Below are 26,723 nucleotides of genomic sequence, written 5' to 3'. Positions count from 1 at the left end.
AGATGCCACTGACCTTGATGAATGACAATGTTACTGGTCATTTACCACAGTTTATTTACCATATATTATAATGTAACATCTTGTAAAGAGCACACACATGTAGATATATGAGTGCACAATTAGATAACTGTTTGAAGAACACATTTCAAAAACAAAAACCTTTAACTACAAGAGTGATTTAAATGGATGATGAAAAGTAAATATCCCAGTGCGCCAAGATCTGGTGTTTATTTTCTCGCCTGTTTCAGCTCGATTAAATTAATTATAACGTGATCAACATCCCAAATCATTAAGGAAATCAAAAGTCACCATGAAAATTATACTTACTGCCAGCAAGATGTGTAGGCTGTACATTTTATATGACAATTACTGTCCGTTATTTTCTGACTTGTTTCTCTTGTCTCGGGTAATTTCATTTGGGTGGCTCATTTCTCGAGATGAAAAACGCCACAGGGACTGGAGTTAGAGAGAGACCTCTGACTGACAGCGTGATCAGAAAAAGCAGCAGAAAACCTTTTAGCTTGGCTGATCTTTCATTTGTTCTGCTACTCAATTGCTTATCATGCTGTTTCCCCCTGCTCTGTTAATAACATTTTGCATTTGATTACTTTACCTGACGCAGCAGAGAGGTGCCCAGATGAGGAGCAGTCAAGGAAATATGTTTAATAAGATTAACAAATGATTAAATTATTAGCCTTAATACTCCTCAAGAGGCAGAGCAGAACGTGGAAAGTCATGCTGCTGTTCAGCCTCCTTTGCTAATTGAGGACATTGAGGGTCAGGTAGGTCAGAAGCTCACTAATCAATACCGCTGCACCCCTTTATTTCCACTGAGAAATATTTTCATTTTCATTACCCTGGGTCCAGGATGCTCTGCAGTAGATTAATTGTCTCCTTTGCTTCTTTACCAGTCCCAGTTCCCTCCCACACAGCCTTGTGTTTCATCTGAGTGGTCCACTGATTCTGTGCAGCACACATACAGTAGTTTAGACACAGAGCCTCACAGTGTGCACAGCTCACTGGTGGAGGGAGTGGGTCTGGGGACAAGGCAGCACGGGCTCAGAGGGGAGGGGAACCATTAGGCCCGGGTGGTACTTGGCTGGCCTCGGACCTCCCAGTGCCTGAGTTGGGGGCTCCATGCCCACATTAAGGTGCAGCGACAGGTGGGCATGGCAGTAATCCAGAACCGACTGCTCACACCTGTACAACGTCAGAGCACTCAGCTGCCGCGGTATCTGGACAGAAGCAGAAAGCAGAAAAGGGGAAAAGAGAGAAAAAGAGAACCACACATAAGCCTTTTAAATCAGCCAAAAAAGCCCTCCGTTTCAACATTTTATATGCTCTCAGAATATTTGGAATTGGTTTAATTTACTTCATGCAGTCGTGGCACATCGCTGTCATTAATGCAGCCTTGGCCGCTGATACAGTGCGCGCCCCAAGACCTGAAATCTGTGGTGCTCAAACACCCACTTTCAGCTGGAATGATTTATATGCAAGATGAAAGCCTTAAGCAAGAGTGCACACATATTTTCTGCCCTCTTTTAAATGGAGTCAAGGCTCCATTTAGAAGAGAGTGCTTATTACATTACAAGCACTTTGCTGATTCAAAGACCCCTCTTAGTTTTTACGTGTTAGTGCGGTCTGAATTATGTCAATTAAATGGCATAAAGCTGCATCATGGCCTGTCTGATATTGATATTAATATCCAAATGTCTATTAATGCTTTCACACAAAGTATGAATGCACTCATGCTTCTTAAAATGCACAAAGCACAATAGAGGGTAAAGAAACATTCATACATGTCAGGTAATGCAGAACACATGCAGCACTTGAATGCACCACAGTCAAGTTCAGCTCCACATGGAGATGTGCTGTATATTCTGCAAACTCAAGAGTGTTATTATAAGCAATGAATTATTCCCATTCTCAAACACTGCATACTCAACTTCACTTAAGTGCAGCATAATAAATGAACATGCTGTTACCATGGGCACATTATGAGACAAAGGGCCCCTGAGCACAGATATGCAATGGGCCCCACCACCTGTTCTAGTGTACATAGGAGAAAGACACACAAACTTTGTGGTGGTTTTGTGTCTCTTATGCATTTATTTATTTATTTATTTATTTGTGGTTTTGAGTCACTTAATTGTCATTTTGTGTCTTTTTGTAGTCAATAGGTCTCTTTGAGATCATTTTGTGTGTTATTATGGTAATTTTTTTTGTCTCTTCAAAGATAATTAAATGTCTTTTTTGGTCATTTTGTGTGGCTTTGTAGTCATTTTTGTCCCTTCGTCAATGTTTTGTAGGTTTTTGTAGTTATCTTGTGTCTTTCTGCAGTTCCTTTGACTCTCCTTGTGGTCTTTTTGTGTTTCCTTGTGGTTGCTTTGTGTCTTTTTGAAGTCGTTTGGGTCTCTATGAGGTAATTATATGTCTTTTTTAGTCATTGCGTGTGTCCTTGTAGTTGTTTTGTGTCTCGTTGAGGTTATTATATGCCTTTTTTGGTCACTTTGTGTGGCTTTGTAGTTGTTTGTGTCTTCTTGTGGTTGTTTTGCCCATTTTTATTTTTTGTGTTTCTTCACAGCTCTTTTGCATCTCTTTGTGGTCTTTTTGTGCATCTCCAAGGTCATTTTGAGTCTCTTCCTGGTCGGTATGAGTTGATTTGAGTGACATTTTGCATGTGAAGGCCAGGGGGTGCTCCTGACACTTTGGTCCCCGGGGCCTGTGCCCAGTAGGCCAGTTCAGAAATCCATCCCTCACTGTTACAACTAATGTTGTTAATTGTTTGTTAAACCATTTGTACTAATTATACTGTGAAAGCCGTCACAAACAGCAGTAGTCAAAGTGCCTGCTTGAAAAATCACCATGATATGAGTTATTGGCAAAGTATCTATCGTAAAACATGTTGGATTGGATTATTTATTGAACTACGGAAGGGATTACTTGAAGCTGATTTGAAGCAGAGATGGCTTATAGATTTCTGTCTTCTCTGTAACTGGTTAGGGTCAAGTTTCACAGCGCTGTCACCACTCAGACCCTTGAATTTAAAAATCACAGCTTTCAAAAGGTTATGTTTTCCTTTCTGGAAATGATCTGGCTCTGTTTGTTCTGCGCTTTAATGGGAAGATTAGTTGAAAACACTCTATTGTCTAATTCAACAGCTGAACTTTGCACACTACTTCAGAGGCCTTAATAAAAAATTCATGAAGACAACGCTTGGAATGCAAAATGAGCTAAGTAGGGGGGTGACGGGGTCTGAATCTGGGATTCTCTGTACAAATTGTCAAGGGGAAGGGCTATACTGTGGACTTGTTTTTTCCAATTATTGTAAAAGAAAGAGTCAAACATGTGAGTGCAGTTAGTATTAATTCGTATGGTTGGCTGGTTGAACCGACAGCCCTCTCTCTCTGTGTATACAGCAGTAGTTGGCATGAGCACTTGCAAACTCTGTCTTTTCGACATCTCTTGCCTCCTCTGTTTAACTTCCACATTGCCAGTTTATCCCGGCTGAAATCCAAAAGGTGCCATAAAATAAACTGAGCTGCAGTTACTGAGACAATAAAAGGCTCTTTTTTTGTCTTCCCTCTACAGATCTGCCAATACATAAATAAATAAACCCTTTAGAAAGGTATAGTGCTATTATTATATAGGTCTCCTCACTGTAAACGGCATGAATAATCCTGACAGAATAAAAAGACTGAAAACAGAAAGCTTCTTATGACCTCTTGTGAGGAATCATATAGCCTTTGTTTGGGACTTAAATAGCATTTGGGTTTTTTGAAGGATTTGTGTCATTCATAATAGTCAAAAGAGAATTTGAAATAGTCAAAAATTGTAATGCAAAGCTTCGGGAGTGACTGCCTGTTTGTTTTGTCAGGTTATTTCTGTCGTGCTGCATATATCCTGCTTACCATCGCTGTGCAGATTGATTTAAAACCTTCTCAAAGAACCTGACACAAGTAGCTCCTCATTTTTTATCATTATGCTCAGTGCTGCGGCAAATACATCAACGTCAAGGTTTTTGTCTCTGTGTGCAATTTGCTGTTTGGAATTGGACCTTTTTAGACTCAAAGAAATAAAAAATACTTTATGTAGGTGATACACATTAACCATAACATTTACCAATGACACGGCAGAGGTTCCAAATTGTGCCAATGTCAAACTCATTTTCCTGCTCGCCTAGGAGGTATAGTGTGATGCAACACGTGTGGTAATGCCTCGGCCTGGACTTTGTGTTGTAATGTTGTGACATCTCGAAGCAAGAAGTGGATACACTGAAAACTCATTTTCAAAAAAGCATGCATGCATTTTTTGGGGGAGGTTTGTCTAACTTTGTATAGAAAACCAGCCAAAAAGCATGTTGAGATGTAGAGACACACACACATGCAAATAAACACATACTACACCCCCTCCCTCAGCAGGTTTGGTGGTTAAAAAACAACCACACTGGATCACAACCTTTTTCTGATTTCATTGCCTCCTCCTCCAACACTTTAGTTGGTTGCTGCTTTTTCCAGCACTTTGCTTGAACTGTGACCCACTGTAGCTTAGAGAAAGTGCACTCTCACTCTGCAGTTCGCCAAGTGGCAGTCACGTTTTTTATTAACATGGAGCTGCTTACCATGAAATAAACTATAATTTCTATTTCATGGGGTCTTTAATTTTTAATAAGGCCCTCCTCAGTATTTTTTCATTGACAGCCGAAGGTGGTGTATCTGAAACTTTTCTTTCTTAAATGTTGTAAAGCAGAACTGACACAGAAACATTTGAGCCCTTATGACTTGCTCCAGATCATCGCTCTAAAGCCACACTTCACAAATACTGTACAATCCATTCATTGTTCTACTGACACTGTGGAATTATAGAGAGATGGAAACATCACTGATTTTGTAACTCTTCAACACTCGTCACTGAGAAGGAGTTTCAGTGAGTGAAGTGGTGGGACATGAAATAGCAAGAAGCAGAAACTGGGACTTCACACTTCCAGTATGAATTGTTCAAATGACATTTGTTGAATGTCCTCCGCTCTGCTGTAGGCCTATATTTTGGCAAGCTCTCCGATATTCTGTTTAACAAGACTAAGCAGATGTTCAGACCAAAAACCGCCCTGAGTTGAAACAACACAATGGGCTGCAAAGGTGGAGGTGTGTTGCTTCAGGCATCGGTGAGATAATGAAATATGATCCACAAAGTCCAGTTTGAGTAAGATTCAAGAATTTGAAGGCCAACACACTGCAGAGTGGTTTTGTAATACCCTGACACGGGATTTTACTTTTTTTTTTCATTGTGATCATTGCGACTGTGATGAAGATCAACATTAGAAGTATGATCTTCATGTTACAAAGTAATCTGCCAAAATGCACACAGTTGGCCACTGCAGTATTTTGCCAGATAACAGCTCGCTGCATTACAGACGGATAACCCTGTAGTTTTTCTGGAGCCCTCGGCTCCCTGCTGCTTTGCCAGGCTGGCCTAGCAGAGGTGTGGACTTGAGTCACACGACTTGGACTCAGTTTGAGTCACAAATTTGAAGTCCTTAGACTTGACTTAAACACAATCAAAAAAGACCTGTGACTCATGACTTCACTTGGACTTGAGCTTTCTGACTTGAAAATACTTGATACCTTCCCACAAGCCCAAAGATTAAAAAAGTATTTGATTTCAAAAGTGTACCACAAATCATCTCATTTCCATTCATTTGCCGAATCGATGAATGTTAATGTTGTTCATTTCCAGCAAGTCGACACTTAATTTCCCAGAACTAATCCGACAGAATCCAAGCAAGTTGCAGAAGAACATACAAAAGTAGCATATATAGGACAGAAACATACAAGATCCATTCTGCTGTGATACTGGTTAGCAGTGCCATGTACTTTATTAAAAATGGGGCAATGTCAGCATTATTTTTTTGATGATTAACTTTAGTGGCACTTGTTTTAACAAACTTGTTTTAACTAATAAATACACATTTTAAATAGCATTCATGATTTTTTGTAAATTTAATATATTATTATTATATTTGTAGTGAAAATGGTGTTGCATTTGGTGAAGACTGCATTATGATTGCTTAGGACTCAAAACTCAAAGTTCAGGACTTGGGCCTTGAATCGGGACTTGCCTGTTTTGACTTGTGACTTGAGTGCAAAGACTTTAGACATACAGTACTTGTGGCATGCAAAACAATGTCTTGGTCCCACCTCTGCCTCAGCCATGCTAGTAGCTCTGTGAGTACGGAGCTACATCAGGGTCAAATGTTTTGTACTTGAAAAAATAAAATTTGAAACTGAAAATTCATGTGTTGATCTTGAATTTTGAAAAATACAACAATGTATTCAAAATAAAAATAAGTGTGTGAAACGTTTTTTCAGGTTAAATATAATTTTGATTCACTTTGGTAACTCTTTTGAATGAATAATTTATTTTCACTTTTCACTTCCATATGTATTTTAACATTTGAGGTCTTATTTTTTTCAGTTGCATATTTTATCTTTTCAGATTCAGATCTTATTTTTTACAGTTTCAAATCTTATTTTTTTCAGTTTCAAATCTGTTTTTTGAGTTTCAGACTTTTGACCCTGATGTGGCGTGGGGGGCGTGGGGGGCATGGGCTGAGCACCAATTGCGGTGTAAGAGCGATACATTTTCACAGCTCCATCGTCACGGCCCTGTTGATGCTTCCACATCCAGACGTGTCCCCTGGATGAAATCTTTGAGCTTGGGGAAAAGGAAACAATCCTAAAACACCTCCCTACTCACCTGGTGCCACAAAAATCACCTGGAGCCAGGTCAGGTGAGTAGGGAGGTGTTTTAGGATTGTTTCCTTTTCCCCAAGCTCAAAGGTTTCATCCAGGGGACACGTTTATTGAATGAGGAAGCATCAACAGGGCCGTGATGATGGAGCTGTGGACAATCACACTTTCCAGCTCTGACAAATTCGCCACTTCAAGACGTCACAAAAAAAAATGTATGTTGTCACAAAAACGACACCTTAATATTTGTTATGATTTCCCAAAGCTTAGTTAACATTTCTCACCTGTGTGCTGGATGTATGGGCTCCAGCAGATTGACCCGACCGACTGGACGCCATCAGTCCAAGCGGACACTACGCTGCGTTCACAGTGCTATGTGGAAATCGGACATATCAGCACTTAAAACGTGGCTGTTGAACTGCAAAATCTGGCATAATTTATCGCTCTTACACCGCAATTGGTGCTCAGTACTGTCTAAAACAGATTTCTAAATGGAAGTTTGTCACTGGCATCAATTTTTACACTGCCAGTCACATGAATATGGTGCCCCCACGCCACATCAGGGTCAAAAGTCTGAAACTCAAAAAACAGATCTGAAACTGAAAAAAAAGATCTGAAAGTGAAAAAAAGATTTGAAAGTGAAAAAATAAGATTTGAAACTGTAAAAAATAAGATCTGAATCTGAAAAGATAAAACATGCAACTGAAAAAAATAAGACCTCAAATGTTAAAATACATATGGAAGTGAAAAGTGAAAATAAATTATTCATTCAAAAGAGTTACCAAAGTGAATCAAAATTATATTTAACCTGAAAAAACGTTTCACACACTTATTTTTATTTTGAATACATTGTTGTATTTTTCAAAATTCAAGATCAACACATGAATTTTCGGTTTCGAATTTTATTTTTTCAAGTACAAAACATTTGACCCTAATGTAGCTCCATATTGAGGCTGTATTTAAGCAAACTGTTGCTTTAGGTTCAGTGTTAATGCTAACATACTCACAATGACAAAGCTAACATGCTGATGTTCAGCAGGCGTATTGTTTATTGTGTCAGCCATCTTAATGCACTGTACTGTAAGCATGCTAACATTTGCTAGTTAGCACCAAACACAAAGTACAGCTAAGGCTGATGGGAATGTCATTTGTTTTGCAGGTTTGACATATGACGGTGTTGGATTAAAGCTCAGGGATGGGCAAAGTTATTACGTTTCATCCTGGGGGGAACATGAATGTGTGTACCAAATTTCATGGTAATCCATCCAATGGTTGAGTCACTACAAATATAAACCCAATGGTGGTGCTTGAGGAAAAGTCAAAGGACTGCTAAAGTAAAGTCAGCAGACTTCACCCATAAATATCACCAAAGTACCAAATGTCCTTTCAATCCATCCAACAGTTGTTGAGATATTTTATTTTGCACCAAACTAATGAACCAATTGACCTACTAAAATTGCCACCCATAGAGCCAGGGTACATGGCTACAAAAGCTACTCTAAGTCTAAAAATGATAAGGGCTGAAGCAGATATTTCTGATTAATGTGCCTGTTTGTGTATTTTGGAAATAAGTTGGTCTGGTTATTAGAAAAACAGATGCCTGGTAACCAAAAGGTCACATTTTTAATTTCAACAACATCCTAATGTCTTTCCATTAGCCGACCAATTATTACACACACTCCTGTGTTTTTGTGAAAGATTTCAAAAAGCTTTCCTAACTCAGTGTCAGTCTCTCTGGATAAGACCATCCACTAATTACTAAAATACAAACAGCAAAATGTCAAAACTAAGTCAATTAACTTTCAGCTCTCTTCATAAGTGTGATGCAGTCTCGTTGAAGTCGAGAGTCATTAAATTGGAATTAATGTTGTTTTATATTTTGGCAGTGTATCCCATAGGTCAGCAAAACGTCATATTGCAGTTTTAACATGTTGCTTTCACTCGGAGCAGATGCAGTCGTTTCCCACTTCTTCATGAGCAAGATAAAGCATTTCTGAGGCAGTAAACTAAGACAGGCTCAGTTTCATGTCTTAGCATAGAAGAAAAGAATAAAAGCCTTTTTGGCCAACTGAGCTGAGTGAGCATTCAGGTTTAATCAGGAATATTGAGGAAACGTTGGCTGTTATGGTTGGAGCTCTTAGAGAGGTGAGTCATTGGCTAGCATAGCTTGGACAGCTGCCAACAGAGCTGCTTAGGGCTGAACGCTGCATACAGTCGGATTTTGCCCGAGGCATGATCACCATCTTTCCTCAACTTTAATGGCTCAGGAAGTCCTTTCCAATCTGGTTGTGCACGACACAAGCAGATAAATATAAAATGAATTCAAATCTCTTGATTACAATAGCTATCTAAGAATAGCCTTGTTTCCTCTTGACAAGTCCAAGTTGTTATTCAGTGAGTCACTGGCGACTGGCCAAGGTAATAAAGCGAGTATCTGGCATCAGCCCGATCTTGTCCTCACTTTATGTTAACTGTTTAAACTATAGCTCCACCTGTTTACCCTGAAGTGAATTTAAAGGGAACAAAATACACTGAGTGGCTGCTACCTGTGGAAACGACATCTCTGTTTCAGCTTTTGTATGTTTACACTGTGTAATGCATTTATATCTGAGATTATTACATCTCATTTCAATTTCATGATACTCTTCCCTTTTCTTTTGCATCCTCCTCTGAGCTTGAAAACCTCATTGTTTATCACAGGAAACTTAAGAGTTTAAAGTATTAAGAAATAATCTTCTCAATTGGTCTGGGAATTATTTTAGACTTCAAATGGAAACAGCTTTTATTATAAACAATAGGGCTCTTTTTTTATTTCTTATTTTATTTTATTTTATTTCAGTTTAGCTCTTTGTCTGTTGATAACACAAACACACATACACACACACACAAAATGAAATAAAAAATGAGGAGGGATGTGACAGAAATGATAAAATATAAATGACAAAAACATAAAAACATGGGGGAAACTTGGGAAGTTGGGAAGAAATAAATTACAGTAGGCCTGATGCAGAGACAGAAATCACAGGAGACGTGAGCGTGTGGTTTTCATACAATTTTGAGCCTCAGCAAAACATAAGCACAGAAATCCTCACCCCAGGCAACATGACAAATTATTCACTACCAGCTCTAGTGGCCATTTCTGCCCAACACTGCTGTGTGTGATACAAACTATTCCATGTAGCACACACCAAGTCATTTTGTAATGCTTAGATTGTCTAGCTACTTTGATGTATTACTAAAAATGTGCAAAGGATCTGACTACACAGAGAGCAATGCAAACACATTTAGTAGAATGGCTGACATTATGGAAAAATGCTTATTTGCTTGCTTGCAGAGAGCTGGATGAGAAGATAGATACCACTCTCTCTGTATGGCAACTAAATATGAAGCGTTGCTGTCCAGCTGCTGTTGGCTAGATACATTTATGTTCAGCTTAGCAAAGAGACTGTGAATACCAACTATTTATGGTGACCAGACATCCTGGTTTGCCCAGGAATGCCCTGGTTTCAAGCTGGGTGGCCCCAGTCCCTACAAATATCTGTGACACACTAAAATGTCCCGGTTGTCAACATTCACTACCAAATTTTCCTAATATAAATAATAATAATAATAAAATTACACTTGTTTCAGCGCCTACATAGATTTTTATCATGTTCTGCCCACTCACTGTCCAAAATAACATATGTCTGAATTCAACACTGATTTTTCTGTATGTTTGTCAATCAATGTGTCGTTGTCAAGGCTGTTGCTATGACGCTTGCGGCTCTCTCTGACAAACCGTCAGTACACTAACTGTTAGTTGTCACGCCGAAAAGAAAGTTGGTCTTTTCTAAAGAGTTCCATGAGGGTTGCTTCTTTCTTCATAAAGTACCAGACCACAAAATGTTGCATCACTGCAAGGGTTCATTTTTGGTTGGGTGCGGTGGAAATGCCAATATCAAAGATCACATTAAAGGTTTAGTGTGTAGAATTCAGGAGCATCTACTGGTGAGTTTGCAGACTATAACCAACTGAAACATCTGAGAGAAGAGAACAACAGTGGCTGAAGAGAGAATAAGAAAACACTGCAAAATCTAGGGCCAATGTTTGGTTTTTCCATTCTGGGCTACTGTACAAACATGGCGGACTCCACGGAAGAGGACCCACTCCGTATGTAGATATAAACAGCTCATTCTAAGGTACTTAAAAACACAATTATTCTTATTTTCAAGTGATTAAAAGCTAATAAAAATATAGTTATGACTATCATATTCCATTTCTGCCAATATATCCCCCTAAATCCTACACACTGGACCTTGAAGACGGCCAAATATAACTGATGGCTACATGAGGGGCAACCAATGGTGACAGCCATCTGAAACGGGCAGCTCAGGAGGGGACCATTGCCCACCATCTGGTGAAACACAACCAGAGCTTTCCATCCATGGACTGTACAGCTGGTCTTGTGTGTTGTAGTGTTTTACACAGTTTTCAAATAAACTATGTTTTGATGGATTTGAGGAGAAAAAACATATATTTTGTCTGATGAGCTGCTGTCGATGGTGTTGAAAGTCATTCGCGGTGGGTGTGCAAAGCACTGAAGTAATGGTCCCCAATCCTGATGAAATTGGTGTGTGCATAACATGTGTGAATGTGCGGTACACTTAAGGGTCCCAATTTGGGGGTTTGATAATATGGCCATCTTACCCGTTTCAAATCTTTATCCCAGGCTAAGATAAGTGGCTGCTGGCTGCAGCTTCATATTTACTGTACACACTTGAAAGTGATTTCAATCTTCTAATGTAACTCTCAGCAAAACAAGTAGACAAGTGTATTTGTCAGAAATCTCAAACTGCTCCTTTAAAGTACAAAAATCAGAAGAGGAGTTCTGACTCCATGGGATGACCCAATATCAGAAACTTCCAATTTTACAACAAACTACCTCTCTGGCAAATTCAATGTTTTATAACAAAAGGCACAGTTCTTCAACAAAGCACCACACCGACCCACTCTAAAGCACTTTACTGCACATGTAGAAGAGGACAATGATACAAACTCTTGTGACACAGCACACGGCAATTAATTCTAATTCCCAAGCTATTAGCTCTGGATTGCTAATAAAAACATTCACATAGGTGGTCCCCCTTTGCACTGCTCTGAATGTAGGTCAAGCTGCAGCTAAATGATTCCCAATTAGGTGATAGGCAGCTGCACCATGCCAACATGCCTCAGACTGGCACGGGAGGCATGAGCTCTCATTGGCATATTAACAACATCCTCCGCTCGAGCTGTGCTGCTGCTCTCTGTCAGCTGGATAATTCACTCAGTGGTCAACGCCGCGGTGAGAGAGCACAGACAAGCCTCTATTATCATCGCTGTCTATTAGGCTACTCACACATGGATGCTGAATGGCATGCTAATGGCCACAAGACCTCCGTCCTTGATTGTTGCTTAGCATGGATAAATTAAAAAATGATTTCAGGGTGAGTGATATAGTCATGAAGCTGATCACAAATAAACTTAATTAAGCAGGGCATACTCTACTGTGGGCAAAATATATGACAAGATATTGTGTTTTGTCCATGTTCATAATCATGAATGTTACAAGTATGCAAAAAATAGCCAAGATGCATTTGCTCTTGCAGATTAAAACATAATATTGAATAAATCATACAACAAATATTACAGACAGCAGGCCATGATTGTCCTCCATGTAAGGTTTCAGCAATCAGTAAAGAAAAAACTGACACCCATCTGAACTCCAAGTTGTACATTGTAATACTGCATGTGTTGGAATTCCAGAAAGATCATCTTTTGCTGACTTTAATATTCACCATGTAATTACATTTCTATTTGAAAAGCGCTTCGCATTTGTCAAAATAACCATAATCCTTCAGATGTGGGGATTTATCTTCTCCTAATGCTGCTCATCCCATTTTCTGCTCATCAACGTTGGCAACGCATGCTGAGATTTACTGTTATTTACTGGATGGACAATCTATGAGTCACTACGGAGTCTTCTCTGATGTATGTAGATATAAGTAATCTGAATATGGATACCAAGAAATATAGATGCATAGATGAATCCCTTCAAGAATAGGCGACGTGTGCTACAGCGTTTGCTCCGTCCTCCTTCGCTGACTTTTTCCTCTTTCTTTACACTCCTACACACATTCCTGAGTGTACACATGCACACACACACACACACACACACATACACAAACATACAGCATGTCCTGATGCTGCCTTTCAACACAGCCATTAAATGCCTCAAATCTCAAAGAGAAGAAGAAGAGGAAGGAAAAAAACGAAAAACATGTCACCTCTAGTGTCACAGTTATTTACTGTGATGGTGTGATAGTGCATTATTCTTTCATATCTATTTTTAAGCTTCATAGTTAATTTATGGAACAAACATCGCACACATATGGTCGGGCTAAACGCTGCTTTCATTCTGTAACATGAATTGTGCTGAGGACTAAATATTGCTTGATGCAATTCCAGTAATATTTACGACAAGAAAAATAAATCTACAACATAGGCTTTTCATTCAGATGGAGACTGTAATCCAATTTGAAAGATGCCAGATGCCCGACTGACATGCCCACAGCCTAGCCTACAACATGTAACATAAATCTAAACTGGATTTTTTTTTTTTTTTTTTTTGCTGGTACTATTTCATTTAGGTTCTATAGTTGCATGGGTAGGCCAACTCTGCTTTACTGGGAAAAATGTAACGTGTGCTTTGCTGTCTTTGGAATGAGAAATAGTTAAAGAAGGGGCTCTCTGCAAAACTTATACTGTATCACTTGTCTGGACATAGTTGTCAACATGGAGGATGAGCCAGAGGCTAGCAGCAAACCACGACAACAGAGCTAATGGTGTTGACCCAGGGCAACCAAAGGGTGGGCACTACTTTTCCAAGATGTCACTGCCCCGGTATCAGCAGTAACGGCCATACGAGTGCAGTGCAATGATGCAGTGATGAGCAAACCAGGGGGAAACACACATGCACTAACATGCAGGTGCAGCAAATAATGGTTTGCTGCTTAATGCTCTGAATGTCGCATACTAAACCTTTCAAGCTGCTATAACCAACATATGAACCACATGACTACTTGTATGTAAAAAGGCTAACTGTTAGTGATGTGCCCAAAAATAGACATAATCCACCTCTGCAGTTCCCTTCAGCTTTGCACAGCTTTTCAGCATCTTTCAGTTAATTGTTTTAGTTTTCCGGCCTGCTATTTTCTGGTTCACTCCCACCACTATCATAGCATCATTTTCAGCTGCAACAGGCAGCTGTTTTCAACAACAACAAAACCACAACTGCACACTACCCTCCCATCACCAAATGGCATACAAACAAAGTTTGAAACTAGCTGGTGAACATAGTGGAGCATTGAGAGTCAAATATTTCCCTCTGGAGAGCTAACAGGACAGTGAACACTGGATTTACATTCATCAGGTAGCCAGAAGCATGACATCCAAATGAATGATAATGCTGCTTCATAGGCGTCTGAGCAATAGAGCAAGTGGAGCAAATGCATCCTTATTATTTAAAGGGGCAAAAAGCAAAATCCTTTCACCGCTAGGTTTGCTGTTGTGCACTGCCTGTAGACCAAAACAAAGTGTGTCATGAGCCACACCTCCCTCTACCTCTGTTCTTCACCGCTCACAGGCTCCCGGCTCTGGCTCATGGAGAAGAGAGGAATGTTAGCGTTAGCTCCCAGAGTTAGCACTAGAGCTACTACGGCTACTGGAGTAACTTTACAGCTATGGAGCACTTCTACCAGCTCTTCTAGTCACTGAGCCTCGCCTCCATCTCAGCAGATATATTGCATTTATTACAGGGACCATCATCATTGAAGTAGGCAGGGGAATAGCTAAACACAGCCGCCAGGCTGCCTGCCAGGCTACATTTTACAATGCTAATTGCAAATGTTAGCTGGGCTGCTGGGCTGCCGGGCTACTCACCTAACACAACCGTAACGCCTGACCCATTGCTGGGACCGAGCCGCTAATAACTCAAGCTCCTGACATTAACCCATGCTACGATTGTAACATTAAATGTAATTGACTCGACATAGCGACATGTGCTTAACATTACTGTAACACTAATTAAAACAGACATTTGACTTTATGTTGTACCTGTCCAGGAGAAGAAGAGCTAGCTCCGAGTCAGATTGTAACCCCTTTAGCTCTCGCAGTGCTCTCCACCTTGGAAATGCAAGGCCAATGTTAATCCGGGTTCTGTCCCTTTCTTTATCCAACAACTTCTTCGCCAACAACCGTTGTTTCTTTAGAGGTAATGTCAGATCCTGGTCGTCTTCAGGTGGACGTTCCGCTCTCTGCCATTTCATTTCCAAAATACGCGCTGCCATTGCTCACTGGCTATAGCCTTTTATAGGGAGGGAGGGCCAAGGGCTCAGAGAGGAGGAGGAGGAGGAGGGGGGAGGTGGGGATTCACATGAACATACATGAATGCGCAGCCGGACCGGCTTGTAAACAATGGGCTGGAGATCAACACAGAGAGAGGGTGTGTGAGGTCATGCTATACTCCAGATGAAATTACACCTCTGGTTCTTCACATAGCAATTTTTTAATTCCTTCAATCTAGAAATGATGAATTTCGCTTATTGCTCCTTTAATTAGGGGAAGCAAAGTAATGGTTTTGTTACCCCACTTTTTTCTCTTTAAAAATAAACATCATCATGCCAACTCCACAACCAGGTCATTATATTTAAGCAGCCCATATCAGTCATACACATTTTTGGACCACCCTGATCGCTGATCACACAGCTGATCGATCGATTGGAGCAGACTGACAGCACAGTGCCGTGAGAAAGGCAGACCAACAGCACCAAAGTATCTGATTTAACAGTCAAATGGTTTGTGGTGGAAAGTGACTTATTTACATTTCAGACTACTTTGTTTTAGTCTCAGTTTTAGTCAGACTTTGGATGGAAATATTTATAACTATGAGGACACATCGCTTGAGCATCGAGCCATGGGCGCCTGATTAAAACATAATCAGGCGCCCATGGCTCCATATCAGCTTGATGCATAAATAAGCAAGTCTTTGCAAACAAGTTAGCCATGCAAACTAAATAGGTGATAATGTCAATGTTGTGTTTAGAACCAAGTGGCCAAAAGAAGAGTCATTGTAGGTTTAACATAAATTGTTATTCAGTGACTGTCTTTACCCCCCTTATTGCTTTTCAGAGTCACAGACAGATGGTGCCTCGTCCAACATGCACTGCAAGGACAGCATTAAAAGCAATCCCTCGTAATAGAAATACAACCGACATTCAAATAGGAAAACAAATCACTGATAATTGACAACATATCATTCTTTGGGCTTATTTTTCACTTTCTCACCAAAAGAAAAGAGGTTTGTCGAGAGAGACATAGTTGGTTACACTTAAAGAAGGACTTGAAGGAATTCAGTGCACCAAGGCCAAGCTATTTCATTCTCTAATGGCTCAGCAGGGTTTATCAGCCTTGCTTTGTCCAGATGAGATACCAAGCTAATGTTGCAAATCGCAGATAATTTAGTACTGTAAGTTCAAAAGAGATACGAAAGACTAGACTGACGGACGTGTGTTTAATGGATATGGTAATAATACAATCACCTTGGTTCAGATTGAATGATCATTGATTGTGCGGATGAATGCTTTAGAAAAGTTGAACAATATTTTGTTTGATAGGAAGATTTTACAGATACAGTGTCTAGTGGGAGTCTGGCCTTCCCTTATTGGAAACATCTTAAATCTGTGTGGATATGCTGATATGCACATTCTCCACAACACCAGAGATATGGTAATTTACCCACAGCTTGTTTGGGTAGTCCAATTAAGTGCTTGTATTTGTCTGCAGAGTTCAGCTATAACTAAACATTAGGTGAAAAGGATAAGTGAAAGTTTGGAGTATGGGTTAATTTGGGGATTACAGTAAATTTAAATAGGGAGAGGATAGGGGTTGGGGTTTAGGATTAAAAAAAAGGTTTGGGATAAACCTAAACTGAGCTTTGGGGAACACATCAGTCTGACTCAAAAGAGACCTCAGCTATAATCCTCCCGTCGGCTTGTTCACTGTTACATCCTGTTTTCCCTCCACTCTACCTCCCAGTCTCTGTTGCCATTGTCGGTGAGACACAACAACATGAAGCACTCGAGCTAACAAGCTATCTGCTAATTAAGGAAAACTCTGACAAATGTCTGAATTGTGCACAAGGCAGGTAATTAGTCATGTGCAAACTGTTCCTCAGTTACATTTCCCCTCTGGTGCTATATTTAGAGAGTGAGCACTGCGCAAAAAGTTTCTGCGTTTGAAGATTCTGAAACTCAAATCATGACATTTGTTTCACATATGGCAGAAACCAGTCTGTGATTGAGAGATCCTTCTCGAGCCTGGTTTTGGGCATACCACTTTGTCAGTAATGAAGAATCCAGATTTTGGAAAACTAAAGTAGAGTTGAAGAGGGACGTGATGAGGCGGCAGCAGCCTTAGTTGAGTGAAATAGGCTTAGATTCCTATCAGTTAACAAACAGTAGGGCTGGGCAATATATGTATATTATACCAATATCATACCAATATTGGATATCGTAAGGTTTTTTTTTTCCTGATCGTAGAGGCTGCATTACAGTTAAGTTTTCTGGATTTACCAGACTGTTCAAGCCATTCTATCATTTATCTTTTAACGTAGTCATTATATCCATTACTGATGATCATTTATCAAATATGTCAGTGTCTTAATATTTTGTAAAAGCACCAATAGTCCACCCCACAGTATTGTCTTGATATTGATATCAAAGTATTTGGTTAATTGTGATATTTGATTTTCTCCATGATTAATTTTCTGTCCACTTTGCTTCATCTAGTGTGATCCTTTCTTTTAGTTCTGTTTTGGTTGCCACCAACTGCTGAGGGAAATATCTTTTTAGCAGCTACATGCGTCATTATGTTCACCAGCTAGTTGCAAACTTTGTCTTTCTGCTGTTTGGTGCTGGGCAGGTAGCATACAGTGAGTTGATCAGAGCTTTTTTGCCTGCTGTTTCTAGAAACATCAATGAGTGCTGTAGCGGTGAAGCCTCAACATTGAGCTGAAAGACGTTATAAACCTGCGTGGAACTATGGAGAACTGTGGAGTCAGGTGATATTTGTGGGTTCTGTGGGTTCATCATTGCAGACTACACCTGCAAGATCATCTGCACATGCATGAGATAAAGTAACTCTTGCAGTATCTCTCTCAGGGTTTCATAGTCTGCGAAGTAGCACTACAGGCAAGTGACGCCAACAGACAACTACTTAAGAGTTACTTGAGTAAAGCTGAGCTCAGACTTCAGGAATTTTAAAATCTTTAAAAACCTATTTTGAAATCACGTTGCATCAAGCACATGGGGAGACTCTTCACAGATGTTCTTCTCTCTTATCTCAAACATGCACACACTACAAGATGTGAAAATAATGATGCATCACACCCTCCAGGATATTATCAAGATTATCATGCCAGAGGGAGCCACTTATGTGACCTCTCGCATGATCTAATAGGGAAACAGATGTACCCTAAGCAAACAGAGACTGTCACAACTTGATGTAATGTTAACAATGCTTTGCAGTAAGAAAAACAAAAGCAGAAGGCTAAATAGGTCTGAATGAGAAAATGGGGAGACAAGGTGAACCAAGTTGTCTATTCTTCACCACAAACTGGAGGTGTGATTTGAACTGTCAGTTTTGTTATCGGTCAACAGTGGTATGCTGGCTAACGTTAGCACCAAGGGCTAGATCTGGATCTGTAAACCTTTTGCATTAACATTTGGTGTGAACATCGGCATCGACCAAAGTCCCACACTGGATTTCTCTTGTCTCTTGTCAGGAGGGGTGAATTGGGGATAAATTGGCCCAAAAGTCCTGTAATCTGAGCCCAACTAAGGGCACTGAAATAAAAAAAAAGAAGGGACACATCAGAAACAAATTCAAATCAGAGAATTTTTCTACGTCCCAAAACATGTCTGGAGGGGAAGCTGACTTTCTAAAGCATGAAAGAATTTAGGTAATACCTTTAATCCAGCCATGCAACCATCTGAGAACTCAGAAGTGAAGCAACATGAGAACCTGTCTGGCTACTGATGTATAACTGAATAGTATTGCTGAGGGATTTTCACAAATTTTCATTACTGTTATCACTGTCACTTGTTTTTGATACATCACTGACCCTCTCTAACAACTCAGAGTCACATTAATTCAGTGGTACTACAGCGGGCAAAGCAAAAGATGCAACAATAGGAAAAACAATCTGTACATTTCTGTATCATTTCAGAGGAGTTTACACGCAGTGCTAAACCATTTCATATAAATGTCACAGTGTAGGACCCAGGATGCTGTCGTGCCATTGCTCCATCCACAGTAGTACAGGCTTTTCACTCCTGTCCAGTTTCCATGGTGATAACTCTAAAGAATGGGCTGTATGTCTAACTCTTAATGCTGTGGAAGATTGCGTGTGTGTGCATCTGTGTATGCCACGATATTTTATGTGCTCCGTCATTATGTGAATATCCCCTTTAGTTTCTGCTCTGATATTAAATCTGTAAAGATACTAACCAGAAATCTCATAGAAACAGGGACAAGTACACACATACACAGACACACACACCATTTGACTGCCCTAGATTTGATCTTTCTCCTCATGATTGGTTGAAGAAGCAATATAGTAGGAAACAACTCATTGCACAAAATATTCAAGACAATGAACTGCGGGAGGAAAAAATCAGATTTGGTTTATCCCTGTTCTGTTTGCCTGCTTCCTTCAAACGAGGCCTAGAGGACGGCCATCTGTTTAAGTGCTACAGTCTCAAACAGCCTCTGAACTTGAACAGACTTGTCCAATATTGATGTGGCTGAAAATGTGAGGCGACAAGAGATGAACTGCAGCCAGCTGTTGGCCTCCCGTGATATTTCCACAGAGGAACGATCTGCACTGGGAGGATCGGGTTGTTATTAAGGGCCAAACCCTGGCAAAGATTCATCTGTGGTGATGAGATGTGAATATTGCAGAAGGATAATATACAACTCAAGTGAAATGGCGCGAGGCCAGTGCTGAGACACAATGCCCGCTGCATGGAACCACACATTATCTTGTCATTCTGCCCCCTGTCAAACAAAGGGATGATGAAACTGTGTTGCCCCACTGGAAGTCGTCTCAAACTGTCGCCTCCATGGAACTGATATGCAAGATTAATGATTTGTGTTTTAATTTGGTGTCATTTGTGGTGCTCATGCCTCTTCCCCACAGGCCTGGTATATAGAAGGACACTTTAATCACCATCACATGACGTAACCGCGCTCTACCAAACTGTCTTCACCTGCTCAACATGCAATGGACTGGAGAGAAAACACCATTTTTAAAAAGCTCACTATATGAGGAGCTCTGAGTAGCTTGTAGCACCAGTGACACATGGTTTCTGTAGTTTTGTTCAATTCCTGCATTTCTGTTCCTCCATCTCAAAGGGGGCCCATTACACTCGTTTTCAGATTCATGCTTGTATTGTAGGTTTCTACTAGAACATTTTTACATGCTGTAGTGTGACAAAAAAAACCCACCTTCTCCCTTCATTCTGTCACTGCTGGAAAACCTGTGTTCACCCTCTGTCTAAAATGCTCTGTTTTTACACCTGTCTCTTAAAGCACCCTCCAGAAAAAAGCCCAGTCTGCTCTGATTGGTCAGCATATTTGGGTCTTCTGTATCTTGGCGTCTCTGCACTGTTACTGCAACTGAGGGAGAAAATCACCAATAAAAGCTTCTAAACACATCCAGAAATTATCAGCAATCAAGATTAAATGTTTCTCTTATGTTAGCACGTAGCTACATGTAGCAGTGTAGGCTGTGTAATGTAAACAATTGCAGTAGTGTGCCGAGAGCAGATTACGATATAAAGAAATCCGTCGTGATCTAATGTCATCTTGTAGCAAAAATAACAGAAATACATTAGAAATGGAGTATTCAGAACGGTCTGAAGTCTGAGGTTATTACTCACAGGGTCTACTTTTACATATGTTTGGCCACATTTAATATGAGCATCTGACATTTTAACATTATATATCCATCCATTCATCCATCCATCCCTCCATTCATTTTTATCTGCTTATCCAGGGCCGAGCCGCAGGGGAAGCAGGCCAAGCAAAGCACCCCAGACATCCCTCTCTCCAGCAATGCTTTCCAGCTCCTCCTGGGGTAACATTATATAAATGGCACAAAATAAGTAGAAGCATAAAAGGTCCCCTTGAAAGCTAGTGGCCCTACTGCTCACCTGCATCTGTGCAATATTAAATATAATAAAATAATTCATGGACACACATAACAATGTTAAAACTGATGAGATATTATATGTAGAATTATATGGAATAATTTTACACTTAGCATTATAAGCCTCTGCAGGACAAGGGGACCACATTACTAACAAGAGCACTATGAAATCAATGTTATTATTTCCAGTGAATGAGGTGGGTGTACCTACTGGGTAGATTACAGAGGAAGAAGTGGGTGTACTCTCATATACAATGGTGTAGTGGAGCATATACACATAAGTTTATGGGATATATCCACTTTTTTATCCGTCCATTTACAGTGTACCCACCTATCAGCTAAGACGCCATTGGAATATATAGGAGAGTATACCCACTTCCTCCTTGGTCACCTACCCATCTACCTAGTAGTACATCCACATCATCAAAAACCACTACATCACTGCTCCTGTGTGTTCCAAAGGCTTCTCTGCTGACAGGAGGGTATACTGTGAACAGCCAGAAAAAGAAGTGGGTAAACCCTATCTATTCTGGTACATCACTTTTGAAAGTAACATATTTCATATTAAAAAATATGAGTTCGTCAAGAACCAACCTGAGTCACGAAACAAAGAAATTTCAAGTGTTATTGCAAACTGACATGCTGTGCTGCTGCTCTCCATGCTTTCAAAGCTTTCTACGTGGCACTCTTGGCAAGTACCTGAGAGGCTTTTGCTGTGAAGTAGCTAGTCACCAAGGTTAGCGACTAACTGCTAACTCGAAAATCATTCAAGAGTGTTTGGCATATTTTTGTCGGAGTTTTAAATATTAGAGAGAAAGAAGCAGCTGGTTGGATAAGGAGGTAAGAGGCATTGCAGAACACCTTTTTTCCACGTCATCACTCTTGGGAAAACCACTTGTGCAGGTCCACCAGCCACACTGGCATTTGGCATGAGCTGTTAGTGCTATGGTGTTTTTGCATGAGATCACTTGTCAGTCATCTCTTTCCTTGTATTTTCTGTTCAATTTGAGCTTCTCTTGGTGGCGTTTTTCTTGTTTGTTTATTGCTGTTGCTAACCACCCAGTGTTTATTACAGAATAACTGCTGCCAGCATAAAATGCATTGTTCCCTAGTTGGCAGAAGATAGCTAATGGGAAAGCCCTTACAGACACTGGGTGTTTAGAACAGTAATGTAACATCCTTCGTGAAGTGACTTTACTTTGTATCACTGTTGTGCTGCAGTATGTCAGCCAGTGATGTGGAGAAGCAAAACACATTTATTCATAGGAAAGTGTGACAGATATTTCTTCACTTAAAAGAATAATTGTGCTGCTGAGCATTTGGGAGTCAAATTAAAATGTGCTTTGCAGCAGTTTAACAAAATGAGCTTTACTGCCAGGTTGTTGCCAACAGGTAGACAGGTGCTGTTCTGTTCAGAGGACTGATGGTGGGAAAAGAACATTGTGTTTACAGCTGAGAAGCCTCTCCTATATAGCCCTGTCTGCTTCTCTCCTCCCCTCTCTCTGTCTCCCTGCATTTCCCCCTCTGTCTAACTAGCACCTCTGCAGACACATCAGTTTGATGGTCAACTTTATTAAGATGAATGAATCTCATCCGTGTGACGCCTTCCTTCATTTTACTGCGGAACATTCCCCCATGCGCGTGGCGTACTTTAGGTGCTCAGCTGTCACCTTGGGTAGCCTGACAGGATCTCCCTGGGGGTCACCTTGAGGATTGTAAGTTCACAGTCCCTGTGCAAACGTTTTGTTACCCTTACAAAACTGCTGCAGCATGACTCAGTTACGCTGTCTGTCTGCTGAACAGGGTGAAATGTACCCAGCAGAACGCACAGTAATAAATCACATACGAAATACAAGCAGAGAGAATGAAGGGAACAGGGGAGTGGAGGTCAGCAATCTCAATGTTTTCTGAACAACATGCATTTAAATTCAGTGATATGATGAAGGATAGGGAGGCGTAAAAGATTCCAGTGAGGTCTGCCTGTATCCTGCAGTGATATACGACAACTCTCTGTTTTGGGGGCAAAAGCACAACCCTGCATCTGTTCTTTAAGCTCTCCAGGATTGTAGACGGTAAATGTAATTGATTACAAGATTTAGAGATTCATTTTGATTATTTAGCGCTGCTCAAAATGGGGAATTAACAACAAGCAGATTAAGGGTTGACTATTAATCTACTATGTTTGGCAATCACATTAACTCAGAAACTTCTAACACTGCTCTGGTTTAAAACCCTTATTTTTAGCCACGCTAATGGCCTGGAAGCAACGACCAAAAAAAAATCTTTTAATGCACCTTTAAAGACACGGTGAAATGACAAATACATTAACCAAGCTCTGATCCTGTGTCCCTGTTGATGTTTATGTGTCTCTTGTTGCTGAATATATGTCAAAAACTTTTAAAATATTTTTGCTATAAAATTTCCTCTCTTTTGTCTTCCTGTAAAATGAAACAATTTTTCTGATGACTCATCTTGAACTCAGGACACACACATAAATTTATCCAATTAAATGTGATTTGGGGCAACTAGCTAACCCCACCCAACTTGACTTCTAGTTCATAGCAAGCAGTGGATATCTTAGTGTCTGAATCTCAGTTGGCAAAAAATTTGTTTATATTTCCAAAGACTGTGCCTGAAGTCTAATTTATTCATTTCTCCCTCATCCTCCCCCTCCTGATCTAATAAGACGGGTGAGGGAGGTGTGGGTGGAGGCCAACAGTCTTCTACAGCTCTGTATTTCACCACAGCTCCACATCAAGTCACTGTCAAGCAATCGGTGCCCGTTTAGTCCATTTCACTTAGTCATATGTGTCGCTTAAAAACAACTGGCTTTGAGTGTTGTTGTTTGTTGGTCTTGAACACCAATTTCCTGGATCAAAATCTGGTGTTTGTTGAACCCATCTGCCTTCCCTTGAGCCCACGCTGAGCGGAGTTTCACACTCTTTAAATTACGTTCATTGATTAGAGCGTCTAGAAACAACTCGAATGGGTTTACATTGGAGCTGGCGGAAAGCCCGCTGCGTCTCACACAGATGCCCCCCGCGTCATTATAGTGAAGCCCAGGACACTGCCCAAGCTGGAAGTGAAACCAGGCTGTCTGTTTTCTGGTGACTTTAAGTCTGACAATGTGGAGTTGAGCCTGACAAGCTGAGTCTGAGATGTCCTAAGTGGATAAAGCCCATTGATTTAGGTAAGAACATGGTGTCAGAGTCTTGCACCCACAAAAAAGTTGTATAACTGGTATATGTATGTATGTATGTATGTATAGATAGTTAGATAGATAGATAGATAGATAGAATATTTTCCCCACAACATTTGGAAGTGTTGATGTGAAGGTTAAGTGGATGGATGAAAGCGGACTCAAAACAATACAACACTATTACAATACACATTTAATGTTTGCTACAAATTTTGCTGCACGTTTTCATCTGCTGTCTGATATCAACCCAGTGTAAGATCTAATCATTTGTTGCCAGATCTTGTGGGCGTGTGTTGTTGAGACAGGTCTACAACAAAATTAATTTTCTCCTGATTTGTCTTTCTAAGAAATAGTGTCAGAATGTTTGGAAGATATGTAGCTTGTGAAAAATAGGTACAATATTTAATTCAGTGACTATGGGGTGAGCCCCGCCCCTTTGTGATCCACCAACAAGCTGTCAGAGTAAGCATGGAGCCCACGATGTAACTAACTGCACTCCCTGAAGAAATATTGTCATATTTTTGGGAAAATTAACTAGTGATTCCAGAGAGAAGCAGACAGATGGGTCTACAAAATGCACTTGAAGGATATATCCAGGATGTCAAACTGACTCAGCAGCAAGATTAAAAAGATAAAGTTAGTCAGAAGCTAAAGCCAAACTATAGGCTACAGATCACAGTGTAAAAGTGAACCACCACATCACTGGTGATCGCCACAGAAGACAATGAATATAAAGGGAAACTCGGCCGATATTGAACCAGCTGTGTGGCATCACAGCGTGTGTAGATGAATGGTGTTTGGCTTCGCCCCCGTGCCGCTACCAGCACCCAGACCTCTACCTCTCATTGGTTCCTGTGCAGCAGGGTCGGTCTTTTTTTCATTCAAAAATTGAAAGCAGCATGTGTATACATTCAGTAGGCTATACCTTCAGTAGCTAGCTAGCTAACCCTACACTTTTCAGGGTTTGATTTTGGTTTTGGAACAGGAAAGAAATCTTTTTCCAACCTCTCCAGGTAAGGAGTATCATTAATACACGAAGTTTAGCTCGAAATCCACAAAACCAGCCTGAAATGAAGGAAATCTGAAATGATTGCATTAGAGTCAATGGAGTACAGCAGGACTTAAATAAAGCACTTTAAAGTGAGTGATTGTGTAGCCTGTGTGTTAATCCCGGGTTGGGTCATGGGACTCATATTAACAGGTTGGGGCAGGTCTGGATTTGACTTAGAGATAAAGTTGGTTCTAATACTTAGCAGGTGCGGGTGCAGGCTTGCAAAACTGGACCCATGCAGCATGTTTCCTGTGGCGCCACCATCAGGCTAAAATTTACACATCTTCCCCCACCATTGGTAATGATCTGACAGAAGCAAAGCCTCCATTCTTCATCTAATGATTTTGTTTTCTGGTGTGTAATGAGCATTAAAGCCTCACAGGGCCGCTCGTGTGGCTATAGACTTTTAGCTCTTTAATGTGATGAAAACTGGCACAACAGAGCACTTTCATTAGCCAGTGTCTAAATTCTGAGTGCATACTCCACTAATTACAGGATTACAATGCCTGTTCCAGTCTGTTGTAGCAAAGATCATGGACTGCTGAAAAGAATATAACAAGACAGAAGCCTTAACCTAAATGAACGTTACTGAACAATGCACACAGCTGTTTATGGCACCTATAAATAACAAGAAGGTGTTCTTTTAAATAACAATTAAAACATCACTGCGCTATCTTTTAAGCAACTAAGGAACCAACAGGCATAATTATTCTGAATCCAGGTCAAGGAGTAGAGAATATATATCCTGCTGGAAAAAAAGTTGTCTGTTTTTCCTTTGCCAAACTTGGGGCTTTTTTTTTTCTTTCTGTCTCTCTCCTTACCCACTGTCAGACACAGCTGACATTAGTATTCTGATACAGCCTCCTTCAAGCAGTGTTCGGTGCCAGCCACTTAATTTGTCATTTATTGCTCCATGACAACTGAAGTAATTGAACCTCTTGCCCATGGACGAGATCTGCCAGCCTTGTGGCCGTTTTCTCTCATTGTGGGAGAGATGGAGCTACAGGACCTTGGTGCAAATAAGGGCACAGATCTCATTTTATGGGGCAATGGGATGGTTAGTATGTACCCAGGCCACAAGGGCCTCTGGGATGTTTATTACATGCCTCCGCACCCCAGTAAAGGGGTTAAAAAGAGGATAAAAAGAGGAAATTGGAAAATATAAATAGCTATGAAAAATGAAGGAGCAGTGACAGAGGGGATGAAAACTGACCATGTCATTCCTTTTTATTAAATGCTTTGTTGAAATCATTGGCTTTAGGAAATCATATAACAGACGGGATGCAAACTAAATGTGTAGCTACAGATCAGATCATCAGTTGCATGTTTATCTCAAACATCATGCTATTGCGCATCAGACAAAGATACAATGAATTAAAGAGTATTAAAGTATGAACTGCTGATCAATGTATGAACAATGTTTGTTGTTTCTGCAAAGAA

The 26,723-nt window shown here is 40.4% G+C and overlaps 1 protein-coding gene across 2 annotated transcripts in view; it reads right to left on the bottom strand.

The window, feature by feature from the left end:
* Nucleotides 1–33: 33 nt before the first annotated feature.
* The window catches only part of LOC117252292 (leucine-rich repeat transmembrane neuronal protein 4), a 56,916-nt gene continuing 30,226 nt past the window's right edge, over nt 34–26,723 (bottom strand). For both annotated transcript variants that reach the window (XM_033619071.2, XM_033619070.2), the window contains exon 3: nt 34–1,235. Coding sequence is in view for 1 of the 2 variants with exons in the window: in XM_033619070.2 (XP_033474961.1) it covers nt 1,017–1,235 (219 nt within the window). In the remaining variant the exon portion in view is untranslated. The remainder of the gene's footprint in view (nt 1,236–26,723) is intronic.

This window comes from Epinephelus lanceolatus, chromosome 9 (assembly GCF_041903045.1).
Source record: "Epinephelus lanceolatus isolate andai-2023 chromosome 9, ASM4190304v1, whole genome shotgun sequence".
NCBI lineage: Eukaryota > Metazoa > Chordata > Actinopteri > Perciformes > Serranidae > Epinephelus > Epinephelus lanceolatus.
Note: the sequence above shows the minus strand (reverse complement) of the source record. Positions and strands in the feature narration are given on the sequence as shown.